The 21,633-nt window shown below is 41.6% G+C and overlaps 1 protein-coding gene across 2 annotated transcripts in view; it reads right to left on the minus strand.

The window, feature by feature from the left end:
• IL6ST (interleukin 6 cytokine family signal transducer) overlaps positions 1-21,633 on the minus strand; it is a 50,705-nt gene that overhangs the window by 14,416 nt on the left and 14,656 nt on the right. The window contains exons 5-11 of one of the 2 annotated variants that reach the window (XM_065406288.1): positions 20,277-20,437; positions 18,692-18,843; positions 11,555-11,714; positions 9,425-9,507; positions 7,935-8,154; positions 1,889-2,065; positions 279-380 (exon numbers count right to left, since the gene is read on the minus strand). In XM_065406288.1, coding sequence (XP_065262360.1) covers positions 279-380; positions 1,889-2,065; positions 7,935-8,154; positions 9,425-9,507; positions 11,555-11,714; positions 18,692-18,843; positions 20,277-20,437 — 1,055 coding nt within the window. Of the gene's footprint in view, positions 1-278; positions 381-1,888; positions 2,066-7,934; positions 8,155-9,424; positions 9,508-11,554; positions 11,715-18,691; positions 18,844-20,276; positions 20,438-21,633 lie in introns of those variants that run through there. The other variant, XM_065406289.1, reaches the window with a different exon arrangement.

Consider the following 21,633-nt stretch of genomic DNA (forward strand, 5'->3'; position numbering starts at 1 on the left):
CTGTATGTGTATATATATCTCCTCAATATATGTTCCCTTCTATGCATCCGAAGAAGTGGGCTGTAGCCCACGAAAGCTTATGCTCAAATAAATTTGTTAGTCTTCAAGGTGCCACAAGTACTCCTGTTCTTTTTAATATAAGAAGTGTACAATATGGGAAACTCCTGCATGTGCATGGAGATGGTTGACATGACCTAGTAGGTCTCTCTCCCACTTCTGTGACTATATTATGTTAGCGAGAAAGGTCAATTGAAATAAGATGTGTATTTTGTACTTACTTCTTTGCTGAAGATATGCCTTTGTAGATTGTCCATTTCCTTGACCATTATTATACAATGGATGAACAGTTATCAAATAACACTTGAATGGCTTTATATCTCCTAATACAAGAATTGTAAGGAAAACATTGTTTTAGTAAAGAGTTCAGTTAAAATGAAATATTTAGTTTTTACTTCAGTTTTGGTAAACAGTTTATCAGTGTACCTTACACCTAGAAATTCAGTTGAATTTCTTTTTCTAAAGTCAGAGTCATAGACTTTAAAGGTCAGAAGGGACCATTTTGATAGTCTGACCTCCTGCACAATGCAGGCAACAGAATCTCACCCACCCACTCCCACAACAAACCCCTAACCTATGTCTGAGCCACTGAAGTCCTCAAATCATGGTTTAAAGACTTCAAGGTGCAGAGAATCCTCCAGCAAGTGACCCGTGCCCCACGCTGCAGAGGAAAGTGAAAAACCCCCAGGGCCTCTGCCAATCTGCTCTGGAGGAAAATTCCTTCCCGACCCCAAATATGGCGATCAGCTAAACCCTGAGCATGTGGGCAAGACTCACCAGCCAGACACACAGGAAAGAATTCTCTGTAGTAACTCAGATCCCACCCCATCTAACATCCCATCCCAGGCCATTGGGCATATTTACCACTAATAGTCAAAGATCAATTAATTGCCAAAATTAGGCTATCCCATCATACCATCCCCGCCCTAAACTTATCAAGCTTAGTCTTGAAGCCAGATATATCTTTTTAAAGTATTACCAATCAATCATTCAAAAGAGACTAGTTAGAAGATCAGTTAGATAGCTCAGGTCCAAAATTTTAAAGTTAATGAAACAAAATGTATTTCAATGAATTTATAAAAAGAAGCAGAAGCTATTTCCCTACAACTGTTGTGTACAGGACTGTGCCACTGTACAAGGATTGTGCTACGCCTGAGAACTTGGAGGTGAAACTGGACGCCAAGTCTAGTTTTACTGTCCAAGCCAACTGAATTGCCAGAGTAAAACAATGAGAACAGACAGTGGACAGGTAAGTTAGATTTTAAAGTTCTTTCGTTATTTAATAATACCAGATAATATAACATGGGTTTTTTGTGAAGTCTTAATCTGATGGTGTGCCTTTCAAAGCTACAGTTCCCTTCTTGAATTGTTTCAAACCCTAGGAATTATACACAGTTTTATTCTGAGTTGCCAGTACACAAGACAATACCAACTTTCATATTATCATGTGGCAATTTTTAACTTATTAAAAAAAATTAGGTTTTTCAGCAGTTTTAACTGCCCGTGAAAGATCCACCTGGCACTTATGTCCTGCAGCAGAGACTCACTAAGCATTAGCCACCAGCGGCAGCATGCTGTTCACAATTCAGCACAACATTTTCTATTTCTTATTGTTTATCTCTCTGTTTTATAAGAGTATGCATTTCTTCCAGAACCTCTTTATTCATAAAGTGAGTCTGTTGTAAGAGAGCCATTGAATACATCCAAAATGTATGAAGGATGAAAGGCTTTGACTACTCTAGAAACCTTATTGAGATGAAAGGTCTTGATTATTGTTAAGTTCAATAATAGGTACAATATATTTAAATATGATATTGCTTGCTAAATATACCTTTTAAAAATGTGCCTTGAGAAGTACCAAGTTCCTGCTGCCATTCTGTGGTGCAGGCCAAGCTGTCGGACACCATGCACCATTCAATCACATATTTAACCACGCTATTGTCAGGAGCCGTCCACTCTACCCAGAGCTTGCCATCTTTAGGAAATGCTTTAATATCTTTCACAGAAGCTAGAATGAGAAAAAAGGAATGAGATTCCATTAATATAGAACATCTTCATTAGATAGCTCTCTCCTAGCACAAAGGAACCTGCACTTGCTACTCTGTGGAATCAGTTACTCTTGCTCTTAAGTAAATTAAACCATCAAAATTTCAACATGAGTAAAGTTTAGTGGGCATAGAAAGCCATTTTGATGCAATTCTGTAACATGTGAACAGGGAGCAGCGAACGGGGAGAGGGAGAGAGGGAAATCCCCTGCTGAAGAAGGAGCAAGCACTAACTCTGGGGGGTGAGTGAGCTTGTTTGTCTATTTGGTTTTTCTTTTGACTTGCTTAAAGCTTACAGTGTAGTCTGTTGGGGATTTTGTATTTGGGGACTATGTGGGAGTAGGAGCAAGAGGCCTACTAAGCTGCTAGCTGATTATTCACTAGTAAGGCTCTACCCTACTGTCCTTTGATCCTTGATTCTCCCTGATCACCCTTCTCTTGTGTGTTAATGAGAGGGGTAGGGTTGACCTAGGAGAGATGTGCTTAAAAGCCAGATGCTAAGTGACCAAGGGGAGCTAGTGAACAGGAGGGTGCAGACAGGGGAGTTTGAGAGGAAGAAAGAATAAAATCACCATGGTTTGAAAAGGTCCACATTGCTAATACCACTATAATGCTTCTGGCTTCTCCACCCACACCTCTGTCCAGACAGAGAATCCAACAATGGATTCCTCTGCCCAGGTCCTGGAGTGGATTTGCAGAGACTGTGGCTTGCATTTCCTGGTCTCCTCACAGGCTGAGGAGACCATCCAGTGTGAGACATGCCTACTGGTAGACTCTCTTAGGAGGCAGATAGGAGAGCTACAGGAAATAGTGGCTAGGTTGAGGAGCATCTGTGCACGTGAGGAATTCATTGAAAATATGCATATGGAGACCTCCAAAGTTGAGAAACCAATCCAGATGGAGAGGACTGCAGAAGCACCACCAAGGGAGGAGGAAACAGCTCCTTCACAGGAAGGAACCTGGCTACTGGCTACTTCTAGCAGCAGGAAGCGCTCCGCACCCCTCTCCCAGCCCACCATCCACAGAGTGAAAAACTGGTATGCTGCCCTGGCAACAAAGTCTCCCCCAAAGGTGAAGGAGGAGAAGCTATGTACCAACAAGGCTGGAAGGATCGTGGCCATCACTCCCCAGAGGAAATGAAGGGTGGTGTTGGTGTATGATTCTCTTTCTAAGGGGGATGGAGGCGTTCATCAGCGGTCTGACCTGGCATCCCAGGAGGTGTTCTGTCAGGGGCCCATATCTGAAACATTACAGAAGGATTGCAGAGGATCATGTGGCCCTCTATTACTCTGTGCTGCTCATCCAAGTGGGCACTAATGATACTGTGAGGTATGATCCTGAGCAGATCATAAATGACTACAGGGCTTTGGGAGTGAGGGTGAGGGCAGGTGGTGTTCTCATTGATCCTTCCAGCCAAAGGTAGGGGCCCAGGCAAAGACGTTCTGGAGTTGAATGCATGGCTGTGCGGATGGTGTTGCCAAGAGGGCTTCAGCTTCGTTGGCCGTGGGATGCTGTTCTGAGAAGGACTGCTGAGCAGAGATGGGGGTCCACCTGCCAAGGAAAGGGAAGAGTATCTTCGGATACAGACTGGCTAACCTAATAAGGCGAGCTTTAATCTAGGTTTTACGGGGGCAGGGGACAAAAGCCAACAGGTAAGTCCAGAACATGGACACTTGGGGGAAGGGAGAGACAAGAGGGAATATAGAGAGGAAATCTAATTAACATCTTAGACGTCTGTATACTAATGCAAGAAGTATGGGGAATCAGCAGGAAGAACTAGAAATACTAGTGAATAATCACCATGATGATATAAGTGGCACCACAGAGACTTGGTGGGTCAATTTACATGACTGGAATATTGGTATAAAAGGGTATAGCTTGTTCAGGAAGGATAGGCAGGGGAAAAAGGGAGGTGGTGTTGCCTTGTATATCAAAGATGTATACACTTGCACTAAGATTGAGATAGAAGTGGGAGGCAGACCTGTTGAAAGTCTCCACCTAAGGATAAAAGGGGTAAAACACAAGGGTGATGTCATAGTAGCGGTCTACTATAGCCCACTTAACCAGGAAGAAGTGGTTTTTAAACTAACAAAACCATCCAAAGCACAGGACTTGGTGGTGATGGGGGACTTCAACTACCCAGACATCTGTGGGGAAAATAATACAGTAGGGCACAGATTGTCAACAAGTTCTTGGAATACACTGGAGACAACTTTTTATTACAGAAGGTGGAGAAAGCAACTAGAGGAGAGACTGTTCTAGATTTGATTCTGATAAATAGGGAGGAACTGGTTGAGAATTTGAAGACAGAAGGCAACTTGAGTGAAATCACGAAATGAAAGAATTCATTATTCTAAGGAATGATAGGAGGGAAAACAGCAGAAATAAAGATAATGGGACTTCAAGAAAGCAGACTTTAGCAGAACTCAGAACTGAGAGATAAGATCTCGTGGGAAGCAAGTCTAAGGGGGAAAAAAAAAGTTCAGGAGAGTGGACAGTTTTTTAGAGAGACTTTATTAAGAGCACAAGAGCAAGCTATCCTGATGCTTAGGAAAGTGACGAAGTATGGTAAGAGACCACCCTGGTTTAACCAGGATATCTTCAATGACCTGAAACTCAAAGAAGATGTACAAAAAGTGGAAACTAGGTCAAATTACAAAGGATGAATATATTTTAAACTTCCCCCCCACCCCCACAAACACAAGCATGTAGGAACAGAATTAGAAAGGCCAAGGCAAAAAAGTGAGATTAAACTAGGTAGGGACAAAAACAGTAACAAGAAAACATTTTACAAATACATTAGAAGCAGGAGGAAGATACAGGACACTAGGTCCATTACTCAATGAGGAGGACAAGACAACAACAGAAAATGCAGCAGTGGTCGAAGTGTTGCATGCCTTTTTTGCTTCAGTTTTCACCAAAATAGGTCAGAAGTGATCAGATGACTAACACAGGGAACATCAGAGTAAATAGGGTAGGATCAGAGGCTTAAAAAACAGGGAAAGAACAAGTTAAGAATTACTTAGACAAGTTACATGTCCAAGTTGGCAGGCACGGACTAAATACATCTTAGAGTTCTTAAGGAACTGGCTGAAGAGATGTCTGAGCTACTAGTGATTATCTTTGACAGCTCGTGGAATGGAGAGATCCCAAAGGACTGGAAAGGGCAAATACAGTACCTATCTATAAAAAGGGGAGTAAGGACAATCCAGGAAATTATGGACCTATCTGCTTAACTTTAGTACCCAGAAAATAACGGAGCAAATAATCGAACAATTTGTAAGCACCTAGAAGATAATAAAATGATAAGTAACAGTCAACATGGATTTGTCAAGAACAAATTGTGTCAAATCAACCAAATAGCTTTCTTTGACAGGGTAACAAGCCTTGTGGATAGGGGGAAGCAATAGATGTGATATATCTTAACTATGGGTAAGGCTTTTGATATCCCCTCACAAGCCCGTCTCATGAGCAAACTAGGAAAATATAGCCTAGATGAACCTACTATAAGGAGATTGCAAAATGGTTCACAGTCAAGCTGGAAGGGCATATCAAATGGGGCCCCACAGGGATCTGTCCTAGGTCTAGTTCTGTTCAATATCTTCATAGATGATTTGGATAATAGCATAGAGAGTACAGTTATAAAGATAGGAGGGGTAATAAGAGCTCTGGAGGACAAGATTAGAATTCAAAATGATCTTGACAAACTGGAGAAATGGTCTAAATAAGTAAGATGAAATTCAATAAGGACAAAGGCAAAGTACTACATTTAGGAAGGCATAATCAATTGTACAGATGGGAAATCACTGCATATGGAATCAGTACTGCAGAAAAGGATCTGAGGGTTATAGTGGATCACAAACTAAATATGAGTCAACACTGTAATACTGTTGCAATAAAAGTGAACATCATTCTGGGATGTATTAGCAGGACTATTGTAAGCAAGACTTGAGAAGTAGTTCTTCTACTCAGCTCAGCACAGATACAGCCTCAACTGGAGTACTGTGTCCAATTCTGGACACCACACTTGGAGAAAAATGTAGACTAATTGGAGAAAGTCCAGAGGAGAGTAATACAAGTGCTTAAAGGTCTAGAAAACGTGAGCTTCTAGGAAAGATTGAAAAAACTGGGTTTGTTTAGTCAGAAAGGGAAGAGTGAGGGGGACATGATAACAGTCTATAACAATCTTTATCACCCTCCTCTTTTCAAATATGTAAAATTGTTCTCCTTATCCAATGAGGCCAGGACAAGCGGTAATGGGCTTAAATTGCAGCAAGGGAGATTTAGATTAAACATTAAGAAAAACTGTCTATCTGCAAGGGTAAGTTAAGCACTGGAACAAATTCCCTACTGAGGTTGTGGAATCTCGGTCATTGGAGGTTTTAAAGAATAGGTTAGACAAATAGCTATCAGAGATTATCTAGATCAGAGGTTCTCAAACAATAGGGCAGGCCTCCAAAGGGAGGTGTGAGAATGTGTCAAGGGAGATGTGTGTGGGGGGCTTTTTTTTAAAAAGAGCTCTGGCCATCAGGCCTGAGTGGCTGGGGCTCCTCTAGAAGGGCCGCGCACATGTGGAGCCCTGCTGCCAAGGCTCTCCTTCTTTCCCCCACCCATTTCCTCACTGGGAGGCAACCCAGGCTCGGGATCTCCTTCCTTCTTCCGCCCAATCCCTCAAGCTGGAGGTGGTGGGGCTCTGGCTGTCAGCCCCGGGGCAGCAGCAGCACAGAAGTAAAGGTGACAACCGGGTGCTAAGTCTGCTGCAAAAAGTGATATCACTTTTCACACTGCCACCCTTACTTCTGTGCTGCTGCTGGCGCAGAGCTGGCATCTGAGCTGGGCGCCCAGCCAGCAACCACTGCTCTGCACTCTGCCTTCAGAGCTGGGTGGCGTACTTGTGGGAGTGGGGCTTAAACAACTACAGACAAAGAAAGCACAAAGCGATCAAGTAAATTTGAGAACCACTTATCTAGATAATACTTAGTCCTGCATCAGTGCAGGGGACTGGACTAGATGACCCATCAAGGTCCCTTCCAGTCCTACATTTCTACGATTCTATGCACATATGAGAGAAGACATTGAGAAATCAATGTTTTTCTGAACATACATTAGAGATCTAAATTAATCTGCTATTTCTTGGTAGAATAAGAACAATTTCAAAATTCAAAAGCACTTTCCAAATATCAACTAGTAAGTAGCCCCAGGTTATAGGGTAGCTGAGAAGAGGGAATATTACAGCTGAAGCAGAAGTAGTCGTGGAATCCGTGACTGCCGTGACCCATGTGATCAGGTAGCACAGAATGATGTGGAAAGGCGAACAGAGAAAGAGGAACAGAATGGATGGGAGTGGAGCATGAAATGGAAGGGTTAAACTTTTCCACTAAAAACAAAAAGCTCATCACATTATATATGGCTAAAAATACACAAATAATTTAATATGATGACAGTTAGCACAGGGGATGTTATGCGGTAGTGAACTGGAGAGGAAGTAGTCTGCACAATCACTATGGGGAAGGGAGATTGATTTGTGGTCAATCAAGATGCGGCCACACTGTGAAAGAGATAGAGAATCCCCAATTTGAAGAGACCTATAATAAAGAGTGTTCACATTTATTCTCACAGTTTATAAATACAGTGGTAGTTTAAATACAAAGAAAGAAAACTGAGGCTCTTCTAGTATTATATTGCTATATGAGACTTAAGTGAACTCATTAAAGATAACATCTCAAGAGAGTTAAGAATTTTTTTTTTTTTGAGAATTCTTATTTGGCAGACTTTCCTGTTTTTATAATTACAAATACATTTGATTTCTTAAAAAGAAAGAAAGAAACTAACCTTTTGAGTTACTTGCTGGAATAAGCAAAACCGATGGGGGAGATCCACCAATCCTGTTATGAGCAGTTACTGTCACATCATATGTTCCATTTGTTAAATTTAAAGTCAGGTTTGTGCTATTAACACTGTATTTTTCAGATGCATGTGACAGAGGTGGTCTTGCTCTGACAGTCACTTCGTATCTTAAGATTATTCCATTGGCTTCAGAACGATTCAATTCCTGTTAAAAAGTGGTTTGGTTTTATTTCATGTCTTATTGATGTTGACCTCTATCACCTGTGCCTTCCAAAAATAAAGATTAATTTCTTTACTTAGTCTTAAAAAGTTTGATTTCCTCTGCTCTGTGCATGTGATATTTCTACACAATAATGAAAAAAGTGCGACAACAGAAACCAAGCATCCAATCCCATAAACCTCTCTCTCACCAAAAATCCTTACACATGTGAAAAAGGCTTGCATGATTGGGCCTCAGGCTTTAACTGGAATACAAAATGACATTAAATAGGTTTCCCTTAAATGCGCTATATATGAGCTAGGTATTATTATTAGACAGAAAAAGGAAAAAAAAAAGACACTTCTGTCTCTACATTATTTGTAATATTCCCTCTTCTCAGCTACCTGAGAACCCTAAGCAATCCTCTCCCTTCTCCGACATCACCACATATGTTCTCTAAATAGAGATAAGAAATCAGCAAATTTCAGTTCTAAATCCTCTTGTTGAGACAAGTTAACACACCCCCTTTGCAGATGTTAGGTAGTTGTGCCATACAGAAGATAATGGAGCATCAGAAGAGCTTTTCCCACCTCCTTTTTCTAGACAGAGCTAACAGATAAGTGTTAAAAAGGAAAACTTGGGTCTACCTTGTCCGTAAGTTTCTCAAATTTGGACTGATTAATCCAAATAAGGAAGATAATCTCTTGCAGATGAGAGTATTGTAGGTAACACCATGGGCTTTAGTTTATGCACCAGTTACATTCAGAAGGTCAAATCACACCTCTCACAGCTGTTTCAGGCTATGACATGGTCACACTAGGAGGATGATACTTTTCTTTTTTAATGAAAGCTTGTATTTTACAGAAACTGTCTCCAGTAAGCAGGCAAATTATGGTCTCTGGGCTGGGAGTCAGAATATCGCTTAACTAGAAAGAATTCTCTGTACACTGGTTATACCTAATATTTACAGAATTTAACTTAGTTCCAATACAGTAAGACAGATGATAGCTATTTTTTCTGTCCACACTCCAATGCACATGTAAATATTCATGAAAAAACTATTTTCGTTACACAACATAATAAGCTTAGAGAATGCAACAGATCATCATAAAACATGGACTATTCTGATTATATATTCAAGTTTTGTTAGAGGTGAAGAAATTGTTTCACTTCCACACACAAAAAAAATCTGATTTTAAAGAGTGCCTATAAACCTTTTCTATTGTGCCTTAAAGACTTGTGCAATCAGGTAATCATTTGTAATACTACTACTTACCTTCCATATCAGATGCACAATCCAGGAGTTTGGAGAGTGAGATATGCCAATCTTCCTCCATAGAGGTGGTCCCTTAGATGGTTCTGATATGAAAAAAACAAAATTTAAGAGGGATGCAGAGATTTTCTTCATTGGCTTTAACTCATTATACTTTAGTATATCATTAGTCTCCTGCATCTCTTTAACAAAAGTGTATCCAAGCTAGATGATGGTGTGTTTCAGTATTTCTTTGGGATCCCCTTCCATATAGTTACAAAAAAAATACTTAAAAAAAAAAAAAAAGATTGTATGCAGTGTTGTCATAGCCATGTTGGTCCCAGGATATGAGAGACACAAGGTGGGTGACCTGAAGAAGAGTTCTGTGTAAACTTGAAAGCTTCTCTCTCACACCTACAAAACATAACAATGGCCATACTGGGTCAGACCAATGGTCCATCTAGCCCAGTATCTTCCGACAGTAGCCAATGCCAGGTGCTTCAGAGGGAATGAACAAAATAGGTAATCAAATGATTCACCCCTGTTGCCCATTCCCAAGTTCTGGCAAATAGAAGTTGGTCTAGGTCTAATAAAAGATATTAGCTCACCCACCTTACCCCTCTCCAAAAAAAAATAATAGATTGTTAACTGGAATAATACCATGAGGTTTCTTAGAGTAGAGCCAGTGTCCTTCCTGGTGTGTAAGCCAGGAAAATGCGTTCAATCTTTTAGAAGACTTTCCACACAGGGGTTACTAACACTACAGAAATATGACTATTATCTTTGAATGGATATTTTGAATCTTGCTATTAGATTGTTTACTATTTCTCCTGGCACTTGTATTCTTGGGAATCTGAAATCTCACCTACGAATGTTTTAAAATAAAAATCAAAGTGATTAATAAAAATACCCACAGACCAATCATGATTTAGAACTTTTGGCAGCTTTGCTGCATTTTATGGTTTATGCAAGGTTCCAAGAACATCAAGGTAGAGGCTCAACAATACCACTTTCTGCCTCTCTTGTGGAGTGGAACCAAAACCAAGGGGAAACAATTTATGGGTGGCAGGGGGAGATTTTTCCCCTTCTATGCTTTACATTATGTGGTAAGTGAACATTTGGGCAACTGTTAGTAATTTGGAAAGTTTCTAGAAAAAATGGAGTATAGACCTTTGATCATTAAAAAAATACCACACAAATATTTCCATTCATAGACTTTAAGGTCAGAAGGGACCATCATGATCATTCAATCTTCTTATGGGAGAAGCAGAGATTTGGTTCTATTGGAAACCACCAACACATATTACATTCATGTCACTGCCAGTATAGAGCAATTAGCATAGAGGAGTGACAAGTGAATGCGGTAAGCAAGAGAGTTTTGCAATCCCCACTGTACCATTTCGGCAGCAAATGTGGAAAAGAAGCCTATCATCTCCCATCAATTAGCAAGACTGCTGCCAATACTGCTGGACAATAGTATGTCAAATTATACACATTTGCTTTCTTTTAACCCTTAAAAATCAGGCAAGTGTAACTAGCTTGAAGGTGGAATACACTTTTAGCATTATAAACTTACATCCACTATACTCCCCCTCAAAGAGAAGATTGCTCATGGATAATTAACCTCTGCTAAGAATTCCACGCAAGTCAAGCCATAACACCTACCAAAACTAAGGTACTTCCAGACTTGTAACACAAAAAGGATAGCACCAAAGTGGTGCTTTAATTGCACCTTTACATTGTATTGTATTTAACATTGTATTGCACCGCATTGCACTGAACACTGTATTGTTAAAACCTGACCCTGTTCTTAGGGTTTGGCTTTAACAACAAGGGAATGAAAATAGAGTTCAACTCAAGCCTTTTCCCCAGGCTTGGCTCCCTCTAGGGTTACCACTTTAGGCCTACTACTCAGTCCACATCCTAGATCCCTTCAATAAAGCTATTCCCACTATTCTTGAGAGCCATTGGCCACAAGGGGTAATTAGTCATGTGACCAAGTCAGCAGAACCTACTTAAATCTTTCCCAGCAAGATCAATACCTGCTAAAAGGGCAACATTTCAAGCAACCACAGCCTAACATCTAATGTATTTTGGAGTATCACAATAGTTAATTCTGTAGAAAAATAAACATTAATATCAAATACTACTTACTAGCTTCAGATGTGACCCCACTCTTTTCTTTACTCCAGTCACTCCAGTAGCCCAACCCATCTTTCTTCATACAACGAAGTGAAAACACATACTTTGTATAAGGCTTAAGGGACTGAACAGTGAATGAAGTTCTGTGTGAAGCTGTATCTTCAGGAGGAACCTGCAAAAGGTAAAAAGAGGTCTTTAAAAATGTTACTAGCTATCCAGCAAGATCAGTTAAACCCGTGTACCATTACAATCCTCTTTTGAGTAGACTTTCTAACACTAGGAGCCCTGTGCCTTGGATTACTGATTTAGCACAGCACCGAATCAAGCCCTGAAACTTCAGTCATAACTCTGCATTCTTTGACTTCCAGGAGCTTCATTTCTCAATCAGAGTGGAATTAATATAATTTTTTTGGTGCAGAATATATACATACAGGGTCATGATGTCCATATGAACAGCTGTATGTATTTTGCACTTCACTTGTATTATAATCCATCTCATGCAGGATTATTTTTATTATTCCAAAATTTCTGAATAGTTTTTAAGTAATTCACATTTTTCATTGTAATATTCTAGAAACACCTACTGCAGAAATCCCATCCCTGCCTTCTCATACATGCAGTTCCCCCTCCCACCGTTTAAGATTATTCTGGTCCCAGGTTCAGAGGTAGGAATATTTGCTCTGGCCCAATCACAACCTTAATGTCCAATATACTGCAAGCCATCCATGTTATGAACCCCTAATTTATCCAGTTTAAGAGCTAGGAATCACCCTGTTCCCAATGATGTAAAGCATTTACGGTTTAGTCATGTTGATTTAGGATATATTTGACCTTAAATCATGACACCACAATTTTCCATAAAAACTATTTTTAGAATTTTACACAGAAATTGGCACTAAAAAGAAAAAAAAAATGTTTTCTCCCCCTAAAGTCTGCACAGTAGACTCACGTTAGTATACAAGTTTTTACAAGCAGAGACATAAAAAAATTACCAGCAAACAAGATTCATGTCATATACATGCAGAGAAAGATCAATGTGAAGAACTATAAAGGTTTTAATTCATGTTTGTTTAAGATGGCTCTTCATAACTCACTCATAAGCTTTGCCAATGTGATTAATGTGGCCATTCTAAACTCACACTAATCCAACCTTTACACTACATATTGTGTGTGTTTTAGTTAAGATTTAGAAATGTAGTAGGTAAAGACCTTTCTGTAAGTGCCTCAGAATTGTCATATACACATTTTATTATTCATACTGTAGCAGTGGCAAACGAAATTAAACAAGTTTGTATTTCATCCTGGAAATACAATCCTCAGAATAATAAGATGATAGGCCCAGACCTCCAGATAAATAAAAGTCACATCTACCCTATGAATATAATCTCCTGCTATTATAACTTTCAGTCACATTTGTCATAGCAAATCCCTCACATGGCAACAAAAGTGGCTAACAATTTATCAAGCACATAGAATTAACACCTTGAGAGTTCAGAATAAGACCATTAGAACAGAAGACTTCTCAAAGTGTTCATAAGTGGTTTAGTCTTCTAGCTGAAATTACTCAGAGGAAAAGAAATTAACCTCTCCACCTCAGTACGATGAAATAAATCATTCTGTGCAGTAACTGTCTTCGAGATGTGTGTCCCTATGGGTTCTCCACTTTAGGTGCGCATGACCTCCTGCACCTTTGATTGGAGATTTTTGGTAGCAGTGCCCATTCAGCTTCTGCATGTGCCCTACCCATCTTTTTGCCCCATATTGAGGCTACATAGGGCTGCGCGGGTGAACTGCCCTCAGTTCTCTTTCTACTGCAAAGCCTCACAGAGGCAGCTCCGGAGAAGAAGGGAGGAGGGTAAGTTGTGGAGCACCCACATGGACATACATCCCAAAGAACTCCAGTTGCTGCACAAGGTGCATAACCTCTTCTTCTTTGAAGAAAGTGTACCTGTGGATGCTCCACTTTAGGTGACTCCCTAGAAGTAACCCCTTAAGGAGGTGGGAGTTTTGGATCAGTCTATCACTGAAGAAAGAACTGTGTTGCCTACTGCAGCATCTGATCTTGCAGCATGAACTAAGGCACAATGGTTGGGAAAAGTGTGCACTGAGAGCTATTTTGCAGCCTGTAGATTTCAGCAACTGGAATAGGGCTGCAGACAGAATTATCTAGAAGAGTGCACAATCAAATCTATGAGGAGGTGGAGCCTCAGTGAAACCATAAACAGGCAATAATGAGATCCATTTAGAAATTTCTGAGTGGAGACAGATGCTCCCTTAGACCTCTCTGCAACAGACAAAGTCTATGGGTCTTTCTGAATGGCCTAGTTCTGTCCAAATAAAAGACTAATGCCCCTTAACATCTAGTGTATGAAAGACAGACTCCTACGTAGATTGATTCGGCTCAAGAAAAAAAAAAACCTGGAAAGTGAACAGTTTGGTTAATGTGGAACTCAGAAGAAACCTTAGGTAAAATCTTTGGATGGGATTGTAATGATATCTTCTCCTTGGAGAACACAGTTCCAACGGGCCTGCCATTGGAACCTCCATCCTTCCCAACCCTTTGAGCCCAAGTGATGGCCACCAAAAAGGTTTTGTTCATAGTCAGATGTAGCAACAAGCATGTAACAAGTGGCTCAAAGGACTGTTTCATGAGATTGTTAAGAACAAGGTTGAGATCCCAAAGCAGCGTAGGGGCTCTAATCTGTCGAGAAAGATTCATAAGGCTTGTTAGGAATTGCATTGTGGTCAGAGAAGCGAAAAATCGAGAAACCTTCTTCTGGCACAGGGAATGCTGTTATTGCTGCTAAATGAACCTTGATGGAACTCATACAAAGGCCTGAAGTTTTCAATGCCAATGGGTAATCCAAGATTGTGGAAAGAGACAACTTGGTATGAGAAAGATGGTGCTGGTTACACCAAAGATTATATCTTCGTCACTTCTAAAGTATGTCTTGTAGATTCTTTTCTGCTATTTTGTACATTTTGTACTTCCAACGAACATGCAGCTTTTAGTCCCAGGAACCACTAAGGAACCATGCTTGCAGTTGCAGAATGTTCAGACTGGTGTCAAGCATGTGACCTGCATCCTGAGACAGCAGTCAAGGTTTGATCGGGAGTTGCCATGGACAATAAGTCAAGTTTGATGAGGTAAGGAAACCAAACTTATCTTGGCCATATTGGCGCAATCAAAATGACCTTGGCGTGGTCCTGTCTGATATTCATAAAGACCTTTAAGAGTAATGGAGTTGGAGGACAAGAGGGGGAAAAAAAAACCCAACAACAACAACAACAAAAAACCGTTTGTCCATTTAATGAGAAAAGCATATCCTGGAGACTAGGGATTCAGTTACCCTCTGGAACAGAATTTCCTGCACTTTGTGTTGGGAACCATGGCAAAAAGAAGGCTAGCCTCTGGAAATCTTCAAGCTAGGAATATTTTATTGAGGACTTGAGAGTCCAACTCCCATTCATAATTTAAGGAGAAATGTCTGCTGAGATCATTTTCCATGGTGTGTTGTATATCCAGGAGGTAAGAAGCCAACATGACTGACTATCTGGTTGGCTATATACCAATTTCAAAAGAATTATCGGTTTGGCGCAGAGCGAGGGGCAATATGCTCCACGCTGATGACCGATAATACATGCAAGCTACATTGTCTGTCATGATCCAAATGGACTTGTTTTTGAGTAACGGAAGAAAATGAAGGCAAGCATTTCTAACCGCTCTTAACTCCCAACAGATTTATGTGCAAGTTCTGTTCTTCTTGAGGCCATCTGTCCTGGACTGCGAGAGGACCCATCCCAAGAGGAAAGTGTCCAATGTTAACATGACCATAGAGGGATTCTGGCTGAATGGGATTCCTACACAAACCTTGGATAGATTATTCCACGAGGTGAATGACTGTAGGACTTGACTGGCTACTGATACCTGCCTGTTCGGTACAGAAACTGTTCTGAGCTACCCCTGGAGACAAAAGGTGCAATCTGGTGTTTTGTGTAACAAAAAATGCAAGATGCCTTGTGTCCCAGCTGTTGCAGAGGTGTCCTTGCTGGAACTTGAGGGCTGAGCTGCACTCTTTGGATAACGTCCTTTAGAGCAAGGAACCTGTCGAGAGGGAGATAAACTTTCTCCATTATCAAATCCAGCAATGCTCCTATAAAGAGAATTTGTTGCGTGGGGGTTAAGATCTATTTCTATATTTATTTGCAGGCCTAGACTTCAGAATGAAGTTGTTGTTTGAACTGCCGACCACATCTTCTGAAATGACTGACCCTAGCGAAGCCAGTCATCAAGGTAGGAAAAGGCACTTAGTCCTAGACGACAGAGGTAGGCAGCTATGACTGCCATGATTTTTGAGAACACCCTTGCGGCGGATGACAGGATGAAGGGTCTATTGTCAGAATATTTAATTATGAAATAAACCTGCAAACTAAACTAAGTATAAAAGTCAAACATTCTCCAGACAAAAGTACATTTACAGAGCACCAGTTCATACATGTCTAATGAGACATACTGGAAAAACAAGCACAACACATAAAATACCAGGACCAAAGTCACAAATTAATCCTGTGTTCAATGTACATATCTTTGGTGAGTGCTCTAGTGACACATTCCACACTATAAACCTGGTTATTTATCTTCATTCAGAGCATAATAAGTAATTAGCCTGAATCAAATTCCATCAGTCCTTAATGTTTGTGGACAAGAACTTTACAGTAAAAATTGTTATTGTTCTTCTCTGATGTTAAAGTAGAAAAAGCAAAATAAGAACCACTCTATTTTAGATTTTCCTACTGCAATTGTCAATGGATATCATCCAACAAGATGGAGGCAATTAGAAGAAATGTGTGGTTAGAGACTGACAAACCAAATTCTCTCTCTCTCTCTCACACACACTTTAAACTCAGCAGAAGTGTCGTGGAAAGATTTCTAATGAGGGTAGAAGTTCTGAAAGAAAGCATCTGAAATAATATTGCAAGGTAGACTAGCACTGTGAATACCTGAAAGTGAAAATGACCACAGACTGTTTCATTCACATCATCTGAGGCCATGTCTACACTAGTGATTTTACAGTGGCACAGCTGTAGCGATGCAGCTGGGCTGCTGTAAGATCGCTCCTGTCGACATAAGAAAACCACTTGCACAAGCAGCGGTAGCTATGTCAGTGGGAGAAGGTCTCCCACTGACAGATGCGCCAGTGTGGTCAGCGCTAACTTATGTCGCTCAGGGGTGCATTTTTTCACACTCCTGAGCAACGTAAGTTATATCGACAAAAGTGGTAGCATAGATATAGCCTAAGGGATCACACAACCTGAACTCTAGTAAATTTTTAAAAAGTGAGTTAAATAGTTTCAGACACTAGATCAGTTGTCAAATCTCCCAACTAGTTTTAAGTGGTCGTACCCATCATTATTTTGTTCTTTAAAAATGCTGTTCATTCCCTATTGTTGTGAGAAAAAAACATTTAAAATAAAGGAGAAAATATATAAAGGGTTCTTGAAGAGGGACAGGGAAGGAGGGTGGAAGGGCAGGTTGAAGGTAAATTGGATAGCATAACCCAAAGTAATGGCCTCCAATATCCATTTGTCCAATGTTATAGCCTCCCATGCTTGATGAAAGAGAGATAGGAGGTGCCCAAAATGAGGAAGGGGAGTTGTGTCATGCAGCTATGAAAACCTGATCACTGGGTGGCCTGGACGCTTGTTGTCCAAACAAAACTGGTGTTTGGACAATGCTGGAGACTAGGATGAAGCAGTCAAGGCAGCTTCAGGCTTTTTCTTTGAAAATCTTGACCTCTTAGCTGGTTTTTCTGGTGGCCTATGGTAGGCAGAAAATTGAGCAGAGCAGAATCTTTGTGCTGAGACCTGCTAAACGTCCTCTTTTGTACAGGTGTGTATAACCCTAAAGACTGAAGTGTTGTCACAGAGTCCTTCAGGGTATGAAGTGAGTAGTCTGTGGAATCTGCGAAAAGCTTCTGCCATCGAAAGGTAAATATTCCACTGGGGATTGTCTCTCTTGTGGAAACCCAGACAACTGAAGCCAGGAAGCTCACGTCATCACTACTGTGGTGGAAACAGACCAGGTTTCAGTGCCTGTTGCATCGAGAGAAAACTGCAGTGTTTTTGCCAAGAACTGACCCTCCATTATTATGGCGATGTACCGTTCTCGATGTTTCTTTGGCAAATGGTCAATAAAGCATTGAACTACTCATAGTTCAGGTAGTCATATTTCAACATCAGCACTTTGTGATTAGCTATCCTGAACTGTAAACTGTAATGCTGCTGACGAGTAACACCTTCGACCAAAAAGGTCCAGACGTTTCTGGTCCTTCTTATAAGGGGAAGTTTCTGAATATGTTGCTTGCCCCTTTCATCGACTGCATCCACAACCAGAGAATTTGGTGCTGGGTGAGAGAATAAAAACTCAAAAGATACCATGTCCCAGCCAGGGATTCTAGCAACCTGCTTGCATGTAGTGGGGGTAGTGGTGGTGGGCTGTTACTGGAGTTTGCCAGCTGTTCTTGGCTGACTCTAGGAGGGCTTTATTAATTGGTAGTACCACCAGGCTGAGGCAGGTGTGCGCAATATGTCCAGGAGCTTGCAATGGGAATACTGGACTTCTTCCAGGGAAATTTGCAAGGTGCCAGTGACTTGCTTCATCACTGGAATAGCCTAAAGTCATCAGCCAATGATAGTGGTGGCATTACTGCCTTGTCAGGTGACAACGAAATGTTTGTAAAAGGGGGAGGAGGGGGGAGGTCACCTTCTTGTCCATCCTTGCTTCTTTCTCCTCAAAGGTCTGCTCAGGCTCAGAGCTAAGAAACCACTGAGAGTCCCTTCCCAAGAGCAGTAAAGAGGCGAACTAAATGAGAGAAAGGCTATCAGCAGTCATAGGTATCAATACATAATGGGACGGAACACCCCCCCACGCCCCAAAATAAACATCACTGAAGAGAAATAATTTATGTCGTGCAGTAAAGCAGTACTTCTGGAGGTAGCAATACACTGAGGAAAGCATGGCTTATATAGTACCAAGGAAGGGCACTGAAGCAACAGATGAGCTTCGGCTGCACATGATGGTGAATGGAGACTCTGGATTAGTGTGGCAGAGTGCACAAGAAGTCACTAAAACATTTAAAATAAGGTTACCTCCATCCAGTCTGGGCTGTCACTGATCCTGTATCGAATATTAAATTTCAGCTCCATCTCAACAAGTGAAATTTGGTTCTCCCATGACAGTTTCAAGACAGTGGGTAGTTCTCCTGAATTGACTGCTAAGTTGTGTGGAGGTAGAGGTTTCACTAGAAGAGAATGGGAAAGTACTGAATTATCCAAGTGCTGTACTGTTTAATTCATATGTATAGCATGAAGTATGGTATTTAATATACCTGGCATATTTTTATTGGTTTACAAGTTCATTTCTCTTTTCTATTATCTAGACCAGAGGTGGGCAAACTACGGCCCACGGGCCACATCCGGCCCACGTGACCCTCCTGCCCGGCCCCTGAGCTCCTGGCCCGAGAGGCTACCCCCCGGCCCCTACCCTGCGGTCCCCCCTCCCCTGCAGCCTCAGCTCACTGCGCGCCAGCACAATGCTCTGGGCGGCGGGGCTGTGAGCTCCTGGGGCACCGCAGTTGCGGAGCCGGGGCCTGACCCAGTGCTCTGTGCTGTGCGGTAGTGTGGCCGACGCCAGCCGGGCAGTACAGCTGTAGCACCGCCAGCCACCGCTGCTCCACACAGCACGGTAAGGGGGCAGGGAACGAGGGGGTTGGATAGAGGGCAGGGGAGTTTGGGGTGGTGGTCGGGAGTGTGAATAGGGGTTGGGGCGGTCACAGGGCGTGGAACAGGGGGGTTGAATGGGGGCAGGGGTCCTGGGGGGGGGCAGTCAGGGGACAGGGGGGTTGGATGGGGCAGGAGTCCCCGGGGGGGGGGGGCGTCAGGGAGCAAGAAGTGTGGGGGTGGCCAGTGGTCAGATGGGGGGGGGGGGGGAGAGGCTGGGACACGCCTGGCTGTTTGGGGAGGCACAGCCTCCCCTAACCAGCCCTCCATACAATTTCGAAAACTCGATGCAGCCCTCAGGCCAAAAAGTTTGTCCGCCCCTGCTCTAGACTACTCACTGACAGTACCAGATGCCTGGAGAGTGCTCTTTCTTTGGAGGAGATAATGTATTGCGGAAAAGCTGAACAATGAGGTCTATAATTTTCCACCTTTCAGAAATGAAAGGCCAGATTCTAGTCCTTCTTACAGCTGCATAAACATGGCTGGAGTAGTACTACCCCCTATACTATAGTATAGTATAGGACTATACTATAATGGTTCCTATGGCACCCCTCCAGTCCCAGTGAAGACGTGACTCTACTCTGGTAATAACTGGCTGCCAGAAAGGCTTTTTTGGGGTGGGAATTGGTAGGTGCAATTGGTTGCTACACTTTACATTAGAAATTGGCTGGGTAGCAGGCTGCTTCTCTTCCCCTCCCCCGCCAGATCTGGAGTGAGGTGGGGAGAGAAAAATCAGAATCACCTTTCACATCAAGACCTCTGCCCAGCACTGCTCAGGATCTAGTCCATAGTATACTACTTTTCTGAGCACAGAACTACTGTTGCCAACAGCTTGAAGTATTTTACAATATAGAAACAGCATCTACACCCTAGTTCAACAACATTCAGAGCAGTAACAATTAGTTCTATTGCAATTCTTCAGTACTTCAGGATCTTAATTAAAGCATATAGTTACCAATGTCCACAGGATCAAAATCAATGTGCTCAGATTCAGCCTTCCCAAGGGCATTGTTAGCTTCCACCCAGACCTCCAGGTTGACAAAAAACTGAACATTGGAAATGTCACAAGAGTTATTTACACCTTGTGGTTCGCAGTCAGGCAAGGTTTCTAGTGGCCTAAATTGAAAGTTAAAGAAAAAGCAAGGTTAAAATAAAGCAGTAGTTTGCATTTATACGAAGCACTTTCTATCCAAAGATCTCAAAGTGCTTTAAAAAGGAATGAATCTAGCCCATGTCATACAGTAAAACTGCAGCAAAGCTGGGACCAGAACACTGGTCTCAAATCCAAATCCCATGCCTTAACAAGAAGCCCAACCCATCCTTAGTTATGGAATTAAAATACATAACTTTTTTGTAAAGTGATAAGGTGGATGAGATAATATCTTTTATTGAACCAATTTCTGTTGGTAAAGGAAACAAACTTTTGAGCTACAGAGACCTCTTCCTTCAGGTAAAGTGATAGGTATAACATGAAAGGGACCCAAGCTCCAGACAATATTAGAAGCTCTAATGGATGACTTATGGTGTATATTCATTGCCATAAAACTTCAGTGCTTGCACTGATTTACTTCTCTGCAACTTTCAACACAGCAACAAGGTGCCGCTGACTTGCTTACAAGACACAGCTGCAGTAGACAACACATCACCACAATGGCGTCAATTCTTTTCAAAAGCTACCCAGAATTGGGATGGGAATCTATTCCTCTTCCCTAAAACTGATCAGCTGGGGAGTCTTGCATCCACCCCTGTAATCTACATGAGACCTCCTGAAGAGGTTGAGACATGCAATGGACCCTGTAGCGAACAATTCATTGACAACACCCACACCACCCAGCTTTCACCTAATTTTGAACAGATATTACCATTGCCTACCTTGAGAAGTTTAGTTACAATTAAAAGAGATACCAACTCCTGGATGCAAAGCAATTGGCTGGTTCAAACTGAACCTAAGCAAGACTGAAGTAACACCAGTGGGAGAGCAGAAGCAATGTGAGCAGCTCACAGCTTTCCCACCATAATCAGAATCAAGGTTAAATAATAAAATAATAATAATAATAAAAAAGCAGACATTCAACCAAAAAAGCTGTCTTCAAGGGTAAAGAACATAAACCACTGGACTATCACCATTCAGATTTATTTACCTGTTCAGCATCAGTTACAGCGATGCTTGCCACAGAAATACCCATAACTGATACAGAATCTGGTTCAAGCTGTACAATAGCTTAATACCAATGAGATCTGTACAAGACTCTCTTCCCTGCACTTTCTCGGTCTTGGGGAAAAAATCATTTTATTTGCTTAAGTTTAAAATC

This window comes from Emys orbicularis, chromosome 6 (assembly GCF_028017835.1).
Source record: "Emys orbicularis isolate rEmyOrb1 chromosome 6, rEmyOrb1.hap1, whole genome shotgun sequence".
NCBI classification, from domain to species: Eukaryota; Metazoa; Chordata; order Testudines; family Emydidae; genus Emys; species Emys orbicularis.